At 40.3% G+C, this 19,820-nt stretch overlaps 1 protein-coding gene across 2 annotated transcripts in view; it reads right to left on the bottom strand.

The window, feature by feature from the left end:
- LOC127650548 (sterile alpha motif domain-containing protein 12-like) overlaps positions 1 to 19,820 on the bottom strand; it is a 153,187-nt gene that overhangs the window by 112,932 nt on the left and 20,435 nt on the right. For both annotated transcript variants that reach the window (XM_052136024.1, XM_052136023.1), the window contains exons 2-3: positions 18,837 to 19,027; positions 7,889 to 8,018 (exon numbers count right to left, since the gene is read on the bottom strand). In XM_052136024.1, the coding sequence (XP_051991984.1) occupies positions 7,889 to 8,018; positions 18,837 to 19,027 (321 nt within the window). The remainder of the gene's footprint in view (positions 1 to 7,888; positions 8,019 to 18,836; positions 19,028 to 19,820) is intronic.

Raw genomic sequence — 19,820 nt, 5'->3', positions numbered from 1 at the left:
CTGGGAAGACTATATAAACAAAGTAAATTGTCCTTGATGAGGCCAAGTCATTGAAGTGATCATCAACAAAAATCATACTTTTTAAACAGTATTGAAGGAGTTCCCATCTATATGCTGGACACTTAGTGGCTTCTTTTCCTAATTATTCGGTCCAAGTCATCCATTACAAAACCATTATTTTTTTTTACATTTTGGTATTGTAATTAAATTAATATGTTGGCACAATTATATTTTTGTCAACAAAACTCATTCCAAAATTTTAAGCATACGCCTTCAGATCAAAAGGTTTTTAAGATCATGAGAAACATTTCAGGCAAGTGACCCCAAACTGATAGATAGATAGATAGATAGATAGATAGATAGATAGATAGATAGATAGATAGATAGATAGATAGATAGATAGATAGATAGATAGATAGATAGATACGTAAGTAGGCGAGGCAGAGGAGGAGTGGGGATCTACACGCAGGTTCTTTATTGAACAAAATGAAAATAAACAAGACAGGAACAAAGGAAACAACCACGAAGGGAAAAATGAAACCAAAACATCAAGGGAACACGAACAGGGAGAACAGGGCAAAGCATCTACATCAGCCAAACAACGATCAACAAGGAATGGAGAAACAACAGGGTTTAAATACACAGGGGTAATGAGGACTAAACGACATACAGGTGAGAACAATGACTGAGTGCTGGCAGTGATGAGGGCAGGGAACTATGGGAAGTGTAGTTTGTGACAATGATTAGTGAAACACGGGGCAGACAACAAGGGAATCGTGACAGATAGATAGATAGATAGATAGATAGATAGATAGATAGATAGATAGATAGATAGATAGATAGATAGATAGATAGATAGATAGATAGATAGATAGATAGATAGATATAGGGCTGCACATTTATATACAGGTCCTTCTCAAAAAATTTGCATATTGTGATAAAGTTCATTATTTTCCATAATGTAATGATAAAAATTAAACTTTCATATATTTTAGATTCATTGCACACCAACTGAAATATTTCAGGTCTTTCATTGTTTTAATACTGATGATTTTGGCATACAGCTCATGAAAACCCAAAATTCCTATCTCAAAAAATTTGCATATTTCATCCGACCAATAAAAGAAGTGTTTTTAATACAAAAAAAGTCAACCTTCAAATAATTATGTTCAGTTATGCACTCAATACTTGGTCAGGAATCCTTTTGCAGAAATGACTGCTTCAATGCGGCGTGGCATGGAGGCAATCAGCCTGTGGCACTGCTGAGGTGTTATGGAGGCCCAGGATGCTTCGATAGCGGCCTTAAGCTCATCCAGAGTGTTGGGTCTTGCGTCTCTCAACTTTCTCTTCACAATATCCCACAGATTCTCCATGGGGTTCAGGTCAGGAGAGTTGGCAGGCTAATTGAGCACAGTAATACCATGGTCAGTAAACCATTTACCAGTGGTTTTGGCACTGTGAGCAGGTGCCAGGTCATGCTGAAAAATGAAATCTTCATCTCCATAAAGCTTTTCAGCAGATGGAAGCATGAAGTGCTCCAAAATCTCCTGATAGCTAGCTGCATTGACCCTGCCCTTGATAAAACACAGTGGACCAACACCAGCAGCTGACATGGCACCCCAGACCATCACTGACTGTGGGTACTTGACACTGGACTTCAGGCATTTTGGCATTTCCTTCTCCCCAGTCTTCCTCCAGACTCTGGCACCTTGATTTCGAATGACATGCAAAATTTGCTTTCATCCGAAAAAAGTACTTTGGACCACTGAGCAACAGTCCAGTGCTGCTTCTCTGTAGCCCATTTCCTGCACACGCCTGTGCACGGTGGCTCTGGATGTTTCTACTCCAGACTCAGTCCACTGCTTCACGCAGGTCCCCCAAGGTCTGGAATCGGTCCTTCTCCACAATCTTCCTCAGGGTCCGGTCACCTCTTCTCGTTGTGCAGCGTTTTTTGCCACACTTTTTCCTTCCCACAGACTTCCCACTGAGGTGCCTTGATACAGCACTCTGGGAACAGCCTATTTGTTCAGAAATTTCTTTCTGTGTCTTACCCTCTTGCTTGAGGGTGTCAATGATGGCCTTCTGGACAGCAGTCAGGTCGGCAGTCTTACCCATGATTGTGGTTTTGAGTAATGAAACAGGCTAGGAGTTTTTAAAAGCCTCAGGAATCTTTTGCAGGTGTTTAGAGTTAATTAGTTGATTCAGATGATTAGGTTAATAGCTCGTTTAGAGACCCTTTTCATGATATGCTAATTTTTTGAGATAGGAATTTTGGGTTTTCATGAGCTGTATGCCAAAATCATCAGTATTAAAACAATAAAAGACCTGAAATATTTCAGTTGGTGTGCAATGAATCTAAAATATATGAAAGTTTAATTTTTATCATTACATTATGGAAAATAATGAACTTTATCACAATATTCTAATTTTTTGAGAAGGACCTGTACATATACACATACATACATGTATAATGTGTATAACTGAATAAATAAAAAATATTTTGGTATTTTAATTTATTATGAATTACATTTTTTTATACATACAACACTTAAATACAGATTTGAATAGGTGGCATTTCAAACATTGATCAGTACAATGTTTCTGGAAATTCTCCATGGAGCATGTATGATGACATGCTTATGTGTAATTCATACTGAAAAATTAAGTGTATCATTATTAAAATCTACAATTGAATAAGTTGTATTTCAATCCATTTATGTATCCTGTTTGTAACATCAGTTCAGTTCAAATTCAGGAATTTAATTGAAATTTAAAGGGTGCCATGTAGGTCCATACAATGCAAGTGAATGGTGACCAGACCTTTGAAGCATAGATGTAATCCATAAAAACCCAGTGGGTTAATCAATGTCACTTGAAGCGATCCAATTGGTTTTGGTTAAAACAGAACAAAATATAACTCCTTTTTCATTATAAATCTTGACATCAGCAGTCTCCTTGGTGATCATGATATCAAGCTCTCCATGCATACGTCAAGCACTAGAAAGTGTAATCGAGCTTGAAATCATGATTGTGCCTAGAGACTGCAATGACAAGATGTACAGTGAAAAAGGAGTTACATTTTGGTCTGTTCTCACCCAAACTGACTGTATCACTTCAGAAGACAATGATTTAACCACTGGAATCATATTTATTATTGGAGTTGTGGTGGTGTAGTGGTCTAAACCACATAACTGGTAAACTGGTAATCAGAAGGACGCTGGTTCGATCCCCACAGCCACCACCACTGTGTCCTTGAGCAAGGCACTTAACTCCAGGTTGCTCCGGGGGGATTGTCCCTGTAATAAGTGCACTGTAAGTCGCTTTGGATAAAAGCGTCTGCCAAATGCGTAAATGTAAATGTAAAACCATTTCTAAATTGCTCACAACCCTGTATCTTCATCATTGTCACGAGACCTTGTTCACCAATGGGCACTTGCTTTCTGGTGATTATTAAAAGTATTAACAATATATATATTTTTCTAAATATTTGCAAGTTTCAAATAATAGCTTTTTATAAACCTGATGTTCAAGTAAACCAGCAACAAAGGATGTGTAAACAACTTCCACAATACTCATTAAAGCACATGGATGAGTATCTCATTTTGATGTTGTTCAATTACACATTACAGCATGGTAATGTCATCTCTCAATACCAGGCTTTTTAACAGGAATTATTTGAAGTGTTTTATAGTTTTGTGCTTTCATGATCCCACCGTGCTATGGCCCATGGGACTGATGTCTACTCGAACTCCCGTCCAGAGTCTCATTGTGTTTGAAAAAGGATATCTGGTTGACTGTTCTCTATGATCTCCTCAGTTGTATATTACACAGAATGAGTGCACCTTCTCCCCTGATTACACCTACCCTAAAAAAAATTAGCTTAACTCATTTTACAAACCACTCACTGTCTCAGTCTTTGTAATTACTGCAGATTAGGGACTAATATCTAATTATGCCGTAATATGCTTTAATGCATTTTTAATGACAGCTTGGCATTCAAGTCAAACTCTAAGAGCGATTGGCGTGACATGTAAGAAGTGGTGAGGGAGAATATCCACAGTGATGAAAAGGAAACGTTTGTTTAACTGGCTGCGCTCTGTTTCAAATGGAAACAAACCAACACTTAGTAGTAAGTAATTTGGGAAAATAATAGTTAGTAATTTTATGCTCTCTCAAGGCTGTTTTGAGGCTGCCTTTTATGATGAAATGTACATAAAGCTCAGACAAAGAGATTGTGAATCCTTGAAAAAATATCAAAATTTCATCATGAATGGGTCTTAAAATGTGATCCGATGAAGACATAATGAAAAATCAATAGCAGCTCACATTCTTTTTCTTACTGCATGCCTGTTGAAGTTGTGAAGGATTCTAATATTTCAACTGTTTTGCAACATTTATCAAGAAGATAGATTGCATAATGGCCACAAATGGACAGTTTTGGGAGTGACAACCACATTTAAATGTGAGTGAATCCCTTAAATTATCATGCTATGTGGCTGGAATACTGTACTGTACATGCGATAGCCGAGTCAACATAGAAATAACCATAGCAACGTCTTGTCATATTGTAGCAGTATAAAAAGAAGCATAAATGTCAACAGTTTAACTTTTTTTATTAACTAACAGTTAACTAATTTTAAGATGGGAACATGAAATCAACCATTTAATGTTTGGAAGCCACAACAGTGACCTATTAAATGTGCTTATTGTGTATTCCAGTCCTTTTAATCAAGCAAGTTTCTTTTGTTTTGTGATTTGGCACTGATCCATCTTTGTTTACTCTACTGAAATGTGTTACGTTATGCTTGATACGACCAGAGATGGATGCAAATTGCATTGTGTCTCTAATTGGTAAGGCCTGGTGCTTATGAACAGATTCCTGTTAATTAATGCTGGATAGTCAAATCGAACTTGCATATTTTCTGCATAAATTATGGATAATTGGACTGCGCATACCCCTAATGCTAAATGTATTCAAAATCTTTTGTGTCAAATTGAAGCAATTTGAATTGGACCTAAAATTGGTTAAGCAAGTATTTCTCATGGCAATCGAAATCAGTTGACCAAATCATGACAAATCACCACAAGAGCTTTTCTGAGTGCTTGGTTGTGAAGAATGCAGTGGGCTACTGCAATCTGGCATACTTTTCTGGGACAGTATCGCTCCACCACAGCGATCCAAGAACTCTTTAAAATAACAAAAAGTGCTAGTCTACACCATGTGTCTGGACAGTATTCCCACATATTCCGGTAATGCTCTTCTCCATCACTTGATCATCATTTGATAAATTACTGCTGCCATGATCAATAGAAAATGTACACAGACATCTCTTTTAATCTCTTTTTACCAGTTTCCATTAACCACAACATTAAATGCACCAGATAAATAGCGATGGGTTTTGTAAATAAGGTGCATTCTATTAAATAATACTAATTTGCATAAAATAGAAGGCATTTTAGCACTGTATAGACGTGTAAAAGGGTGCAATTTCTGCGACACTATCATCACCAAACAGAATTACAAAAATACACATTATTTTCAGACTGCTTTACAATTACACCTTCAGCCTATCATTGATCGAACAAACACATATTCCTATCCCAAACTCGCAGCATTGGTTGAGTCAATGTTGCTGTGTCAGGCAGGCCAGGCCGCTCAAAATAAACAGAGCAGTATTGAATGTGACATAGACCCCAATTCCACCTGGTATTAAGATGTGATTTTGTTGATCTTATCAAATGTGGTCAACCGAGGCACATACCTGTTTCCACTTGGTATTACCATGTGTCTCAAATGTGTCTCCTGTGACCACCAGTGTTTGGATTTCAAGGACAGGGTTTCTGATTTCATGGCAGCATTCATCAATAATTATGTCAGTGTGTTACTGCATGATAATGAACCACAAAAAGTCATCTTAGAAAGAAAAATTACGCACGGTTTCTCCCAGATGCAGCTGAAATTGATCATAGCTGCACAAATGTAACATTTTGAGCAGAAAGGGTCATGACATGAGGAATTACAATTTACTTGAGCTTTTCACATGTAAGAGGTACTATAAAGAAATATTGAAAGTTTCAGAACTCAAAACCTTCCTCACTGCAAAATAAATAAATACATAAAAAATAAATAATATAAATGAAAAATATATACACACACACACACACACACACACACACACACACACACACACACACACACACACACACACACACACACACACATAGTATATACTGTTGAAACCAAGCTGCCAAAATAAAATCATTGTCTACATCCTCCACACTGTGGTACACATTTGCATCTGACTGCCTCCATAACAACACATCAACACGTAATTTACCTTATTACTTCCGTAGCCCCGCCCAGAGCAAGCAGGTCAATCAAGAGCCGAGAGCCAATTATAATAGTGTCCGTTTACAGACAAGTCTTAAAGAAGAAGTAGCAGAAAACAAAATTTTTTGACAATGAATCAGAATGAAGGATGAAATTTGTTTTTCTTGTTTTACAGAAAACTTGACTAATATTATACAGAAAGTTAACTTCAAGGAATGTATTATAAAAGAATATTCTGGGTTCAGCACAAGTTAAGCTCAATCGACAGCATTTGTGGCATAATGTTGATTACCGCATTTCAACTCATCCCTCCTTTTCTTTAAAAAAAATACAAAATCGAGGTTACAGTGAGACACTTACAATGGAAGTGAATGAGGCCAACTTTTGGAGGGTTAAAGGTAGAAATGTGACACTTAAAATTTTATAAAAGCACATATTAATTATTCTCTTAAAACTTGTGTATTATTTGAGCTGTCGTGTTTAAATGGTCATTTCTACAGTCAATTTAGGATTTTAGGGTTTGTTGACATTACATAGTCATGGCAAAAAATGTATAATAACTTTTTTTAATAAACAGAAAAGGTTAGTATGTGATTTTATCACACTGAAATCATGTCTACATGCATATTGTTTATGTCTTGAAGCTATACTTTTGAAATAGTGAGCATTTTAATGTTTACAGATTCGCCCCATTCACTTCCATCGAAAGTACCTCACTGTAACCCAGATTTTTGGATTTCCAAAGTCAAAAATAATTTTTGTGGTAATCAATATTATGCCACAAATGCTGTCGATTGAGCTTAACTTGTACAGAACCTGTAATATTCCTTTAAGATAATAAAAACACCATGTCATGACCATTTTGTCTCAGCATTTAAAGTTAGGAGAAGTGAAAGCATTTTAACATTGACAAAAATAGCACAAATAATCTGCTTTAATTTAAATACAGCACAGCACTGTCTCAGCACATTTAGTGTTTGATTAAACTGGACTGTAGGTGTTAGTGCATTACATATATAAAAAAAATATAGGTAATATGAAATATTGAACAAAAAATGTGTGCAATTTTGACTTGCAGGTTGGGTGGGGAAATATCACAGTCTATATGACGATCATCTTGGAAAAAATGACCAATCGATTTTTTAGTTGTTAGCATACTGAAATTTGTTGTGTGCACAGTGTAAGCAATTCATCTCTTAAAATCTTCTTGCACAATACATTTTTGAAGTACAAAAATTGAAGTACTGTCATCCATCACAATGCATTAAGACACACGATATGAAGTACACACACACACACACACACACACCCACACACACACACACGCACGCACGCACGCTCTTTCCTCAACACACATTCCCATTTGCACAGGAACCCCTGCTGAGCTAATAAACATTAGAATGCAATCATCTTGCCTGAGCCAGTAGCAATTAATGCCAGTTCCATTATGAATGTCTTAATGCAAGTGGAATGTTTGTGCGTGTGAGTGAGCATTGGACTGTGCGTATCTGACCTTGGCCAAGATCATTATGAGACTGACAGGGTGTCTGTGTTTACCTGTGATGTCGTGCTGCTTGAAGGATTCACTGTAGACTTGGTGTTGATTGGGACAGTGTTTCTTTAGCCATTTACAAACATCCTGCTGGGTCCACAGAGCCACCGGTTTGGACAGCTTCACAGTTCCCGGCTGGGCAAGAAAAGAAAGGGGCAGAATCTCAGTGGAATGCAGACTGGAAATTATTTTCCTCTTCCATGGACTCCTCATCTTGATAAATGTAATGTTTACCCAAAACTGAAAATATTATCATCATTTACAATTTTCATCCTTCCGTGGAACACAAAAGGCATTTTGAAGAATGCAATGAATGGGGGGGACTAGTCATTTCGAGCTTCAAAAAACATCAAAAAGGAACATAAAAGAGTAAATTCATTCCAAGTTGAACAGCCAAATTTAAAGCTTTGTGTGAAGAACAAACCCAATGTAAGATGTTATTCAACAGCACTCCTTAGGAGTTCATGAAAAGTAGTAATGTCTGATTCATGAATATGATTAAATTTTATCTGGACTGATTCTTTGATTTGGTCTGAAAGATTTGTTCACGAATCACACTGATCTGAATCTCAAGTTCAACTCACTGGAAAGGAAGATCAGTCTTACATTTTCAGAACAAAATTTCATTCCGTTCCTCCCACAAATCTTTCGAATGACTTCAGAAGACTTTGAATATAACGTAAGAGTTATACAGACTTTAATGGTCCTTTTTAAAGTTTGAAAGTCTCAGTCCCTGTTCATGTGCTTGGAAAAGAGCAAACGGTAAATTCAAATTATCCCCTATAGTGTTCCATGGGAGACAGTCAAACAGGTTTTGTCCAACATGAGGGTGAGTAAATAAGTACATAATTTTCATTTTTGGGTGAACTCCTTAATGACCATCTTTCCTTTGGTATGACACGTCTTGCTATTTCTGTACAGCATGATTGGAATTCAGTGTGTCTGGAAAAAGGGCCACTGTGACAGGACTGTTGAGAGCCGAAGTGTGAGGTACCTTTAAATGGCAGTCTTATTCAGCAGCACCGACATAGCACAGCCAAACAGACGCTGAGTCAGTAGAAACCGCCTCCAGTGGGGCGAAAGTCACAGCCACACTAAAAACAGCACAGCGCTAATTAACCCAAGATACCTGCCGCAGAGGTGTGAAGGCAGACCTGTGGAGCCGCGATCGCTGACAGAGCCTTACAAAAGGATTGATGAGGTTTTATATATAAAGGCATATTACACTGCATTGAAAGTGAGTGCAGATGGTGAGCTCTATTTCACAGGAAGACTTCCAGAAGTTTGAAGGATGGAGCCACCAATTCTGTGGCTCCTGCAGGTGGGAGACAAGTGGGAATAGCTTTGTAGGTGGATTCCCAGCCAATTAAAAAGAGATGAGTCACAGATGAGTGGAGAGGGGATGAGCAGGGGCGTGGCCACAAGGGTGGCACGGGGTGGCAGCTGCCACCCTAAAAAATAGCTTTGCCACCCCATTTGCCACCCCAGATGACAGCTCGGATACGGAGGGGCGTCGGCTTAACTTCCCCCCATCTTAGGCTACTTCAATCGATTGGGTCTCGAAAAGTACTTATCAAATATGATCTATAATTCACAATAGTTTTAGTTTTAAGTCTGATGTCTTTATTATGTAGATAAAGTGCATTTCTGCCCCTGCAGCAGGCTAGTGTAAACGGCAGATCGGTAAATCCACGGGTGACGGAGCTCAGCGAGCTGCTGCAGTAGCCTAACTGGAGTCGCGACGGACTCGCCTCGGAGGAAGAATGCGCTCGTCTTGTCCAGAGTGGACTCCGAGTAGCCTATAGTTGTGAGAATCTCCACGAATCACGAAAGCAAATTTTTCATTTGAATCGCATATTCTGACAGGTGTAATGGTATTGAAATTGTCATTCAAATCACAGTGATTTCAGGAGACAAAACTTGACAAAAAAAGCATGTGGAGAAATTATATGTGTTAACTATATAAATGTTTTTAAATTAATATATTAAAAGCTTTTTATTTAATTTTACATAAACATAAATAAAACATATATTCAACATTTAACGTATCTCCAAGATGATCTTACTTGGTTTGGGATTAATTACTAATTGCTATTAAAATGTAAATGTATCAAAAGCAAATATAGCCTAAGCAAATATTAAAATGGCAAAGCAATAAAATGTCTGTGCAAACTAAATAATATTTATTGGGACAGTGTTCGTCATATAGTGATGTCACTGGCATATCTTAAGTTCACCCCTCCCCCATTCTTGAATCATTTCACCAAAACGTATCGGTTACCTAACGTAACCTCGGTTCTCTCTAGATGAGGGAACGAGTATTGCGTAAGCTAGCTTACGCTACGGGAAAGATTCATCTGCTGCAGCCTATAGACGAGCTTGGGCGAACTCGCATCCAATGAGAGGCGTCCGCATGCTCACTGCATCAAAGCCCACCAAAATGGCCGTGACTTGAGTGCATATAAGCGTAGTTCGTAGGCTGGAACCCTGGTTTTCATTGACTGAAGCGAAAAGTCGCTCGTGGCACGAGCACGGCTGGCTACGCAATACTCGTTCCCTCATCTAGAGAACCGAGGTTACGTTAGGTAACCGATACGTTCTCTTACGAAAGGTTCTCTCGTATTGCGTAAGCTAGCTTACGCTACGGGAACCCATTGTCAACGCCGTGCGTGCCAAGCATCCACTGTATGAGCCCCAGGGAATTAAGGGGGGACCCGGGGGAGCCCTTATGAGTGGGGAAATAATATTTGGCTGGCAAGAATGCGGGTCATTGATTGTGTAATACATAAGCACATAGTGGGAAGGGAACGACAGAGCGGCGGTGCCGGTCTGTGTGGAATGTGTCCCATCAGTGCAGCTCACCAGGGGAGCTGTAGCGTATTAAACCGCTAGTAGTTTTGCCTGCAGAGCGGGCACTTCCATATTGTAAAATCTGACAAATGTGGAGGGGGAAGTCCAGCCCGCTGCCACACATATGTCGTGAATGGAAATCCCGCTGGACCATGCCCACGAGGATGCCATGCCTCTAGTGGAGTGAGCCCTAATGCCCAACGGGCATGGCAGGTCTTTTGACGCATATGCAGCAGCAATAACGTCCACTATCCATCTAGATAGTGTCTGTTTCGAGGCGGCGAGACCTTTGGTGCGCCCTCCGAACGAAACAAAAAGCTGCTCAGAGCGTCTGAAAGCGGCGGAGCGCGCAGTATACAATCTCAGTGCTCTGACCGGGCAAAGGAGATTGGCGTCGCGTCAGCTATCGGATAGCTGGCAGCGCCGATAGGGAAATGACCTGTGCTCTGAAAGGAGTACCGATCACCTTGGGAACATAGCCGTGTCTAGGCTTTAAAATGACCTTGGAGTCACTTGGTCCAAACTCAAGACACGCAGCGCTGACAGACAGCGCGTGAAGGTCTCCCACACATTTGACTGATGACAGGGCAGTCAGAAAAACGGTTTTGAGTGAAAGGTATTTCAAATCCACGGATTGAAGTGGTTCGAAAGGGGGGGCTTTCATAGTTTCAAGAACTATAGAAAGATCTCAGATAGGAACCGATGGGGGGCGCGGAGGGTTCATCCTTCTAGCTCCCCTGAGGAAGCGGATGACCAGCTCGTTTTTACCCCATGACTGGCCGTGCAGGGGTTCAGCGAACGCCGCAACGGCTGCCACATACACTTTGAGCGTGGATGGGGATCTGCCCTTATCCAGCAGCTCTTGTAGAAATACGAGCAGCGACAACACCCCACAAGTCCGCGGGTCCAGGTCTCTGTCGGTGCACCATTTTGAGAACACAGACCATTTTGACGCATAGAGTCTTCTCATGGAAGGGGCTCTAGCGTGTATGATGGTGTTTATTACTTCTTCTGGCAGAGCGACGGGTAGTCGTTGATCACCCACGCATGCAGCGCCCAGCGCTCTGGGTGGGGATGCCAGATTGTGCCGCTGAGCTTGAGAGAGGAGATCTGCTCTCACTGGGATGGGCCACGCGCTGTCAGTGACAGCTGCGTAAGCTCCGGGAACCATGTCTGATTCTCCCAACGCGGGGCTATGAGGAGCACCGAGTGACGCGTTTCCCTGATCCTCTGCATTACCTGTGGCAATAGCGAGACGGGAGGGAAGGCGTAAAGCGGGCATCTGGGCCAGTGCGTCCTCGCTTTTCGAGAAAAATATTGGGCAGTGAGAGTTCTCTTTGGACGCAAAGAGGTCTGTCTCTGCTCTGCCGAATAGGTGCCATAACGTCTGGACTGTTTGAGCGTGCAGGGACCATTCCCCTGGGGGAATATTGTCTCTGGACAGTCTGTCCGGGCCGTCGTTCAGGTGGCCTGGCACGTGCATCGCCCTCAGCGAGCGCAGGTGGCACTGGGACCAACTCAGTATGCCTTTCGTCAGATGGAATAGGTTCCTGGATCTGACACCGCCCTGACGGTTTAGGTAGGATACCACAGATCTGTTGTCCGAACGGACCAGGACGTGGTGACCCTGAATGACCGGGAGAAAGCGCACAAGCACGTACTTGACCGCTATCATTTCCAGACAATTTATGTGAAGGAGCTTTTCCTGAACTGACCATAGGCCGAAAACCAGAGAGCCCTCGCAGACCGCGCCCCAACCCGTGTTGGACACGTCTGTCGAGATGACTTTTCGGCGAGATACAGCTCCCATTGTCACTCCCCGCTGATACCATTCAGCCACTGTCCAGGGCTGCAGAGCTGAAATACAGGTCTGAGTCACCTTGATGGGCTGGCGGCCTGTGGCCCAAGCCCGGCGAGACGCGCGCGGGTGTTTAGCCAATGCTGAAGCGGGCGCATGTGCAGTAAACCCAGCTGAAGTACTGCTGCATCTGAGGCCATGTAACCTAGCACTCTCTGGAATTTCTTCAGAGGCGTGAGGCTGTTCATCTGAAAAAATGCGGCTAGTCGCTGAACACGGCGCGTGCGCTGTGTAGATAAGCGAGCCGTCATTGCCACGGAGTCTAGTTCTATTCCAAGGAAGGAAATTGTCTGACTGGGCTGTAGTGAGCTCTTGGTCCAATTGACTGCAAGACCCAAACTGTTCAGATGGCTGAGGAGGACTGCTCTGTGAGACAGAAGCTCCATATGTGACTGTGTCATAATCAGCCAGTCGTCCAAATAGTTCAAAATTTGCAAACCCTGACTCCGCAGGGGTGCGAGTGCCGCATCCATGCACTTCGTGAAAGTACGGGGTGCTAAGGACAGGCCGAACGGAAGGACGGTGTATTGATAAACCTGGCCGTCGAAGGCGAATCTCAAGAATGGCCTGTGACGGGGATTTATCTGAATCTGATTTTCTACACATAGGGCTGGTCGTGTGACAGAGCGGCCAGAGAATGGGCGCGCGCACGCATTTGTGGGCGCCTTCATTGACTCTGACGCTCGAGCGGTTCGTAACCGCTTTATGAGAGCGTGCTCTGATAGGGGCACGGGATGTGTTATGCTTGTGTGTAGGGGTGAACACTGGGTTGTGGGCACATTTTCTACACATAAGACATGTTTGCTCTTTACAAGATTTATTTGGGTCGCCGTGAAAACGGCGTTTGAGTGCAGGCAAGCGGGCAGTGTCACCGGCTTGTTGGCTGCTAAATTCACCACTGCAGTAGCCTGAGAGAAGGGGACTGACAGGGGGCGAAGCTTTGACGGTGGTCCGGCCGCGGTGGGACTGAGCCGTCGTTTGTTCAACACAGTTAGGAAGACTTCGGCTGCTCGGGTTTCAGCGTTACCTTAGATCGAGGCCCGCGGGGGGGTGGCGGTCTGCGGCGGCTGTCTGAGCGCGATCGAGGGCGCCGCCCTGTCGACGCTGAGAAGTCTGAGTTTGTTGAACTGGGCGCTGTGAAGAGGCTCGTGCAGGAGGCTGATCACGTGAGCGGCCTGCAGAGGAGCTAGCGCGACGCGGCAGGAAGAGGTTCATGGCTTGGGTGGCTTTCTGGACTTCTGAGAAGCGGTCAACAATGCCACTCACCGCGGAGCCGAAGAGACCGGTCGGAGAGAACGGTGCGTTGAGGAACATGGAGCGCTCTGCTTCTACCATGTCGGCTAGTGTTAGCCACAAGTGTCTCTCGGTCACAGTCAGCGAGGCCATGCACTTCCCTAGAGCTTGGTCTGCAGCTTTGGTAGCGCGAAGGGCGAGGTCTGTCGCGCTTCGTAGATCAGTAACAGCCTCTGGGTGCCTGCCTTTCTCATCCCACTCCCGAAGAAGGTCTGCTTGTAGGATCTGTAAAACGGCCATTGAGTGCAGAGCAGATGCGGCTTGGCCGGCGGCGGAATAGGCGCGGCCAACATAGGCGGAAGTCGCTCTGCAGGCCTTAGACGGGAGCACAGGCTTGGAACGCCATCTCGCGGAGGGCGGACAAAGGTGTGCTGCTACCGAGTCCTCGACCAGGGGGATGGAGGAGTAGCCTCTCTCAGTGGCGCCGAGAGGTGGAGACGTGGGAACGGGAGGTGGATTTTTTTGAAAGGGCAAGTAAGTAAAAGACATTTACTTGCCTGACCGGACAAGTAGCCTGATAAAATTTCAGTGAGAAAAATAACTAGGGGAAAAGCAAGAACGGTTCTGATTTTATTACATTTAACGTTAAACAGCGATTACAAATGGATAACAGTGTATTTCTGGTAAAGCTGAGGCCAGCGTAGCCTGTCTCTTTGTGAGAGACTTTAGTGGAGAAATCAAACCAAATGAGCATAACAAAACTCACAGAAGAAACATACATTCAAAATGTTGAGTTTATTATTAATAACATGACTATGATTTGCCGAATATTATTACGATTGCAAATGTTACATTGATTTAAGTTAAATAAACAAGTAGTTCATATTAAGTTACTTGCATTTTAGACACATTATTAACTGTTTTTGTTCTATTTTACCATCGAAAATAGTTCTAAACAAAGAAAAACAGCACTCAACGGTGTTTTACTAAATGATTCATCGTTTGAATGAATCGGGTGAATCAATGACTCAGTTATTAGACTAAGTGACTTGCTGCCACCTACTGGCAGTTTAGTTTGATGTTCAAAAGTATCATAAATTTTTTTCCAAAATGTCTTATTTGTATATTCAAAGGTTAAATTAAAACATTAATCTTATAACATTATTTATTGCATTTGTAATTTCGCAGTATACATTATTTAATTTGATTGGTATATTGCTATAGTGTGTTACTATTAACGTGATTTATTGATCAAATGTAAACATTTGACATGAAAGATAATGCATACATTAAATAAGGTTTTAAAATTGGCCTTCATAAAAATAATTACCGCCATTGGATAAATATAAAAAATATGCACATTTTCAGTAGTAAAAGCTGATAGAACACTGATGGGGATATTGCTTTAGAAAAAATTATATTTACACCACCAAAAATATCCCCCCCCCCCACAGACCAGACGAATTTTAAGCAGGAAAAATTCTGAAGGACAGATGATTCCTGTTACTTTAATGGAATTCACCAGGTTTCTTGAACCTTTTAAAGAAGTCTTCTTTGAGCTTTTCCGTCTTGCAAAAATAGCTGTTGTGCTACCTGTGAGTAGTGCCTCATGTGAGCGCAGTTTCTCTACGCTGAAACTTGTTAAAACACACTTGCGCTCCACTATGTCAGATGGTAGATTGAGCAATTTGTCAATACTTAGTATTGAGTCTGAGCGGTCAAAGGCTATAGACATGGATGTTTTCCTTAAACGTTTTTGTGCACAGCATGGTAACCGCAAATTCAGCTCTTCTGATTTTTGGGTTCTCATGTTTGACTATTTGTCTGAGTCAGTCTGACTAGTTTAACTGGTTAACATAATCATTTACAGTAGTATTTCTACTTCTCTTTGTCATATTCAGATTTTTTTGTACAGATAATGAGTTAATGGCTGCTGCCTTACATGTTTGACTATTTCATATTTGAGTCTGATACTGTTTTGCTACTCTGGTTGCTCTTAGCTTTGCTGCTTTTATTTGTGTTTTATGTGATGTTATGCAGGTATTATTTTCGCATTATTTAGGCTATCTGGTTGTTCTGTAAAGAACTTTGGTCCGCCTAGTGGCTGTTGTAAATCAGTTATCAGTAACTGTTGTAATCAGTTACAGTAGTATACTGCATCTTGCAGAATATGCATAATTTAATTTAATGTAATTTAATGCAAGTTTTATTGTTTGGTAATCAAAATATTCTGGATTCCTTATCTTTTTGATCCATATGAATAAATAAATGCACTTTGAGTACAAATTAAGGAATCAATTTATTTTAATTACAAGTGTTTGTTTCTACCAGTAATCTCCACTAAAGCAAGGGCATTTTTTCCATGATTACCCCATTAATATGCTTACACACACATTTTCATGCACACACATTATCACACATACACTCATACACACTCTCTCACTCTCTCTCTCACACACACACACACACACACACACACACACACTCAAAAACATACTCCTACACACAATGTTAGAAACAGATTGAAAACGATTGTACTTTAAAGATTTCTTATCCAACGTTAGTATTACAGCCTTCATCTTTCAGTTGAAATGGCTGATAGTTCAGAATTTACTGTTAGCCCTCTCTGAACATCAGAAATTCATTAAAATAAGCACATGTCCCTCATAACCAGTATAACACTTTTATTTTTATTTTTTTACATATATCATGGGAAGCCTAGTTGCCACCCCTCATTCAGCTCTTGCCCCCGCTTTGCCACCCCAAATATAAAATCCTGGACACGCCACTGGGGATGAGATGTGTGAAGAGGAAAAGTGAGCTTTTAAGTTATAACACATACACAAACACAATGTCACAGTCGTTCTGTCCTTGGTATAATTAGACAATTCAATAATTTTCATGTTACTATAGCAACAAAGCATGATGACTTGAAGATATGAATAGACATGAACAACGCTAAAATGATCTTCATCAGAATTCTGTAATCAGCTTAGATGCATTTTAAGCTTTTAGTTTGAAGGGTCGTTCATTATAAATAAGATTTATTATTAAATATGAAGAAGAAAAATATATGGTCTTAATTAAAATTAATGCGTTTTCATTCATGTATTTTACATTATTCTCTGATGAAAATTAGATTTGGTTGACTTTTCAACTTCTCGATCTCTTAAATATGCAATATTTTCTAATTTATACTAAAGGATTAGCAATAAATCTCAATGTGGTTTAATAAGACAGATCCACTAACAGTCAGTGTGTAAAAAGCAGACCCAGTGTATTAGAGTGCCATCTTGTGGAAAAAAGCTTACAAAAATAACGTATTGAGGACGGCAGTGTGTTGAGATTTTAGTGTATAGAATGAGAAAAGGCTGGCATTTGTTCACAATTGATGAGATTTCTCTGATCTAAAATTTTACTTCACTTACTAAAAGCCAGTTAAAATGCATTGTGCCACATCACAGACGCACAGACAAAATTATTATTGCATATGATGATAATAGACTTCGGCGGACAAAGATAAATTCCAGTGTACTGTACGATCAATTCTTTTCTAGTACTGGAGGACTGTAAAACACAACCCTAATTTACATGTCTCAAACAAACATGTGACCAATTATTGACTGCAAGTATTTCATCATATTGACCTTCCTGCACATTGAGGAATAAGAACCACGAAAGGTAATACAGAAGCAAAATCAACAAGAATATTTAAGACCCAATTATATTGAAATTGCAGGACATACTGATAGAGTATTATAGCATAATGCTATTGCTAGTCAGTTGCAGGTGGTATTAGGTGGAGGGATAAATTCATATATAGAGCATTAAACATGATTAAACAAAAAAAAAAAATGTGTGCATGATTAGTCAACAATATTTTTGACCGGTTTCTTGTACATTTTAAATTCATGTACAGTTTATGCTTAAAGTTAATTTTGTCCACTTTTAGGAGTACACTGACATATAGATGGGAAATAAACATGAACTAAAAGTCACAAGAAGATCCAGCTTTTATTTCTTGGGGATTAAAGACAGCTGATTCAGCTTTGCCTGATTAAAGGGATAGTTCACCTAAAAATGAAAATCTTCTCATCATTTACTCAATCTCATGCCATCCCAGATTTGTATGACTTTCTTCTTCTGAACACTACACAAGCAAAGGTTTTTAGAAAAATAGCTCAGCTCTCTAGGTCTACTAAATGCAAGTGAATGGTGACCAGAACGTTGATGGACCAAAATGCACATAAAAGTATCAAAAGTAATACATATTACTCCAGTGGCTAAATCTATATCTTTGGAAGCAATATGATGGATGTGGATGAGAAATAGATCAACATTTAAGTCCTTTTTTACAATAAATTCTCCTCCCTGCCCAGTAGGTGGCAATATGCATGAAAAATATGAATCACCAAAAACAAAAGAAGAATCAGGTGAAAGTGAAAGTGGAGATTTATAGTAAAAATACATAAATATTGATCCATTTCTACCCACATCTATCACATCGATTTCACCATTGGAGTCGAATTGATTACTTTTATGTTGCCTTTATGTGCTTTTTGAACCTTCAATGGTGCATCATTCACTCAACTGAATGGACATAAAGAGCTGAAATATTCTTTTATTTATATCTTCATTTGTGTTCAGCAGAAGAAAGTTAATCATAAAAGTATGGCATGAGGGTGAGTAAATGATAAGAGAATTACAATTTTTGGGTGAACTATCCCTTTAAGCCAATGATAAAAATCTCTAGACTTTATCAATGCTAATTTTGGATTTGGTTACAACAGGGTACTTCACTTTAGATGATCGCTAGTTTATAGATTGCTTGTATCTGTCATTGGTAAATTAAATAGTCTGTTCATTTTACATCCACTGAGGCTACAACAGTGTACAAATGCTTAATGGAATGTTTCCAGTCTGCTATATCGCACATATGAGAAGTAACATGTTCTACTACAGCTCAATAAATATGCTTGAGCAAATGGTGATAGTCCCGGTCCTGTTCTTACCCTAGAGAGCTCAGATTCTGAGACAGAGCGCTGAGGAGGAGATCGTTGATGGAAACCCGGACTCTGGTCCCGGAACCCTGGACTGTCATCATCCAGTCCATGATCAACAGACGCTTCCTCTAGGTGTGAAGTCATATCCTCTGCACACACCTGATGCTCAATGCCATTCTGGGTCAGACTGCAGTGGACAGCTGTGGAAACCAAAAAGTGTATGACTGGTTAGTAAACAATAATGACCACAAAGTGGTGCCATTGTGTAAGAAGGTGAACCAAACTATGTGTGTATACTGTAGGACTGCTCAACCTGACAACACAACAAAAAGAAATGAGTGTATAAATGTATGATTGAATTAATTGTTTGTATGAATTTGTTTAATGAGGTATTGATTATTGCCAAACAATTTATTTCTCAGTGTTATACCTGTGGCATTTCCTGTAGTAAACAATAAGTTAATAACCTCCAGCAATTCATTTTTTGTCCTCTTTGACATTTTTTGTATATCTGAGAACAAACATGACAATTATTTACATCCTGGTATATCTTAAAGAGGAAAGCCTAGGCTTTTCTGTGATACCATTTATTATAATTATTATAATTATTTTATTCTTCTGCACCAAAGTTTGCATTTCTCCTGTAGGTGGCATAAGATGATAAAATGTATGGCACCAGTGCTTGACAGGCTCCAGTTTTTCTGTAATTTTGTCAGAGTGAAATTAGATATTAAGCATTGCACATTCATTAGAATAATCAACAATAATAAAGGGCACATCAAATCTTGTCTCATCACTCTTATAAAAACAGCAAAGGCCTTCTACAATAGCCATAAAAGAAGATGCCCAAATTAAACCATATTGGTTTGGAACAATGTGAGGGTGCAAAATTACAAAATGTACATTTTTTAATGAATTAACCTTTCTTTTTATACTCCGTCTGAAAACAAAGCTGATTCTTACACAACAGAGCTATCTCTGTGAGAAACTACA

The sequence above is a fragment of the Xyrauchen texanus genome, chromosome 10 (assembly GCF_025860055.1).
Source record: "Xyrauchen texanus isolate HMW12.3.18 chromosome 10, RBS_HiC_50CHRs, whole genome shotgun sequence".
In the NCBI taxonomy this organism is placed as follows: Eukaryota; Metazoa; Chordata; class Actinopteri; order Cypriniformes; family Catostomidae; genus Xyrauchen; species Xyrauchen texanus.
The sequence above is the reverse complement of the archived record's forward strand: the minus strand, read 5'-3'. Positions and strand labels throughout refer to the sequence as shown.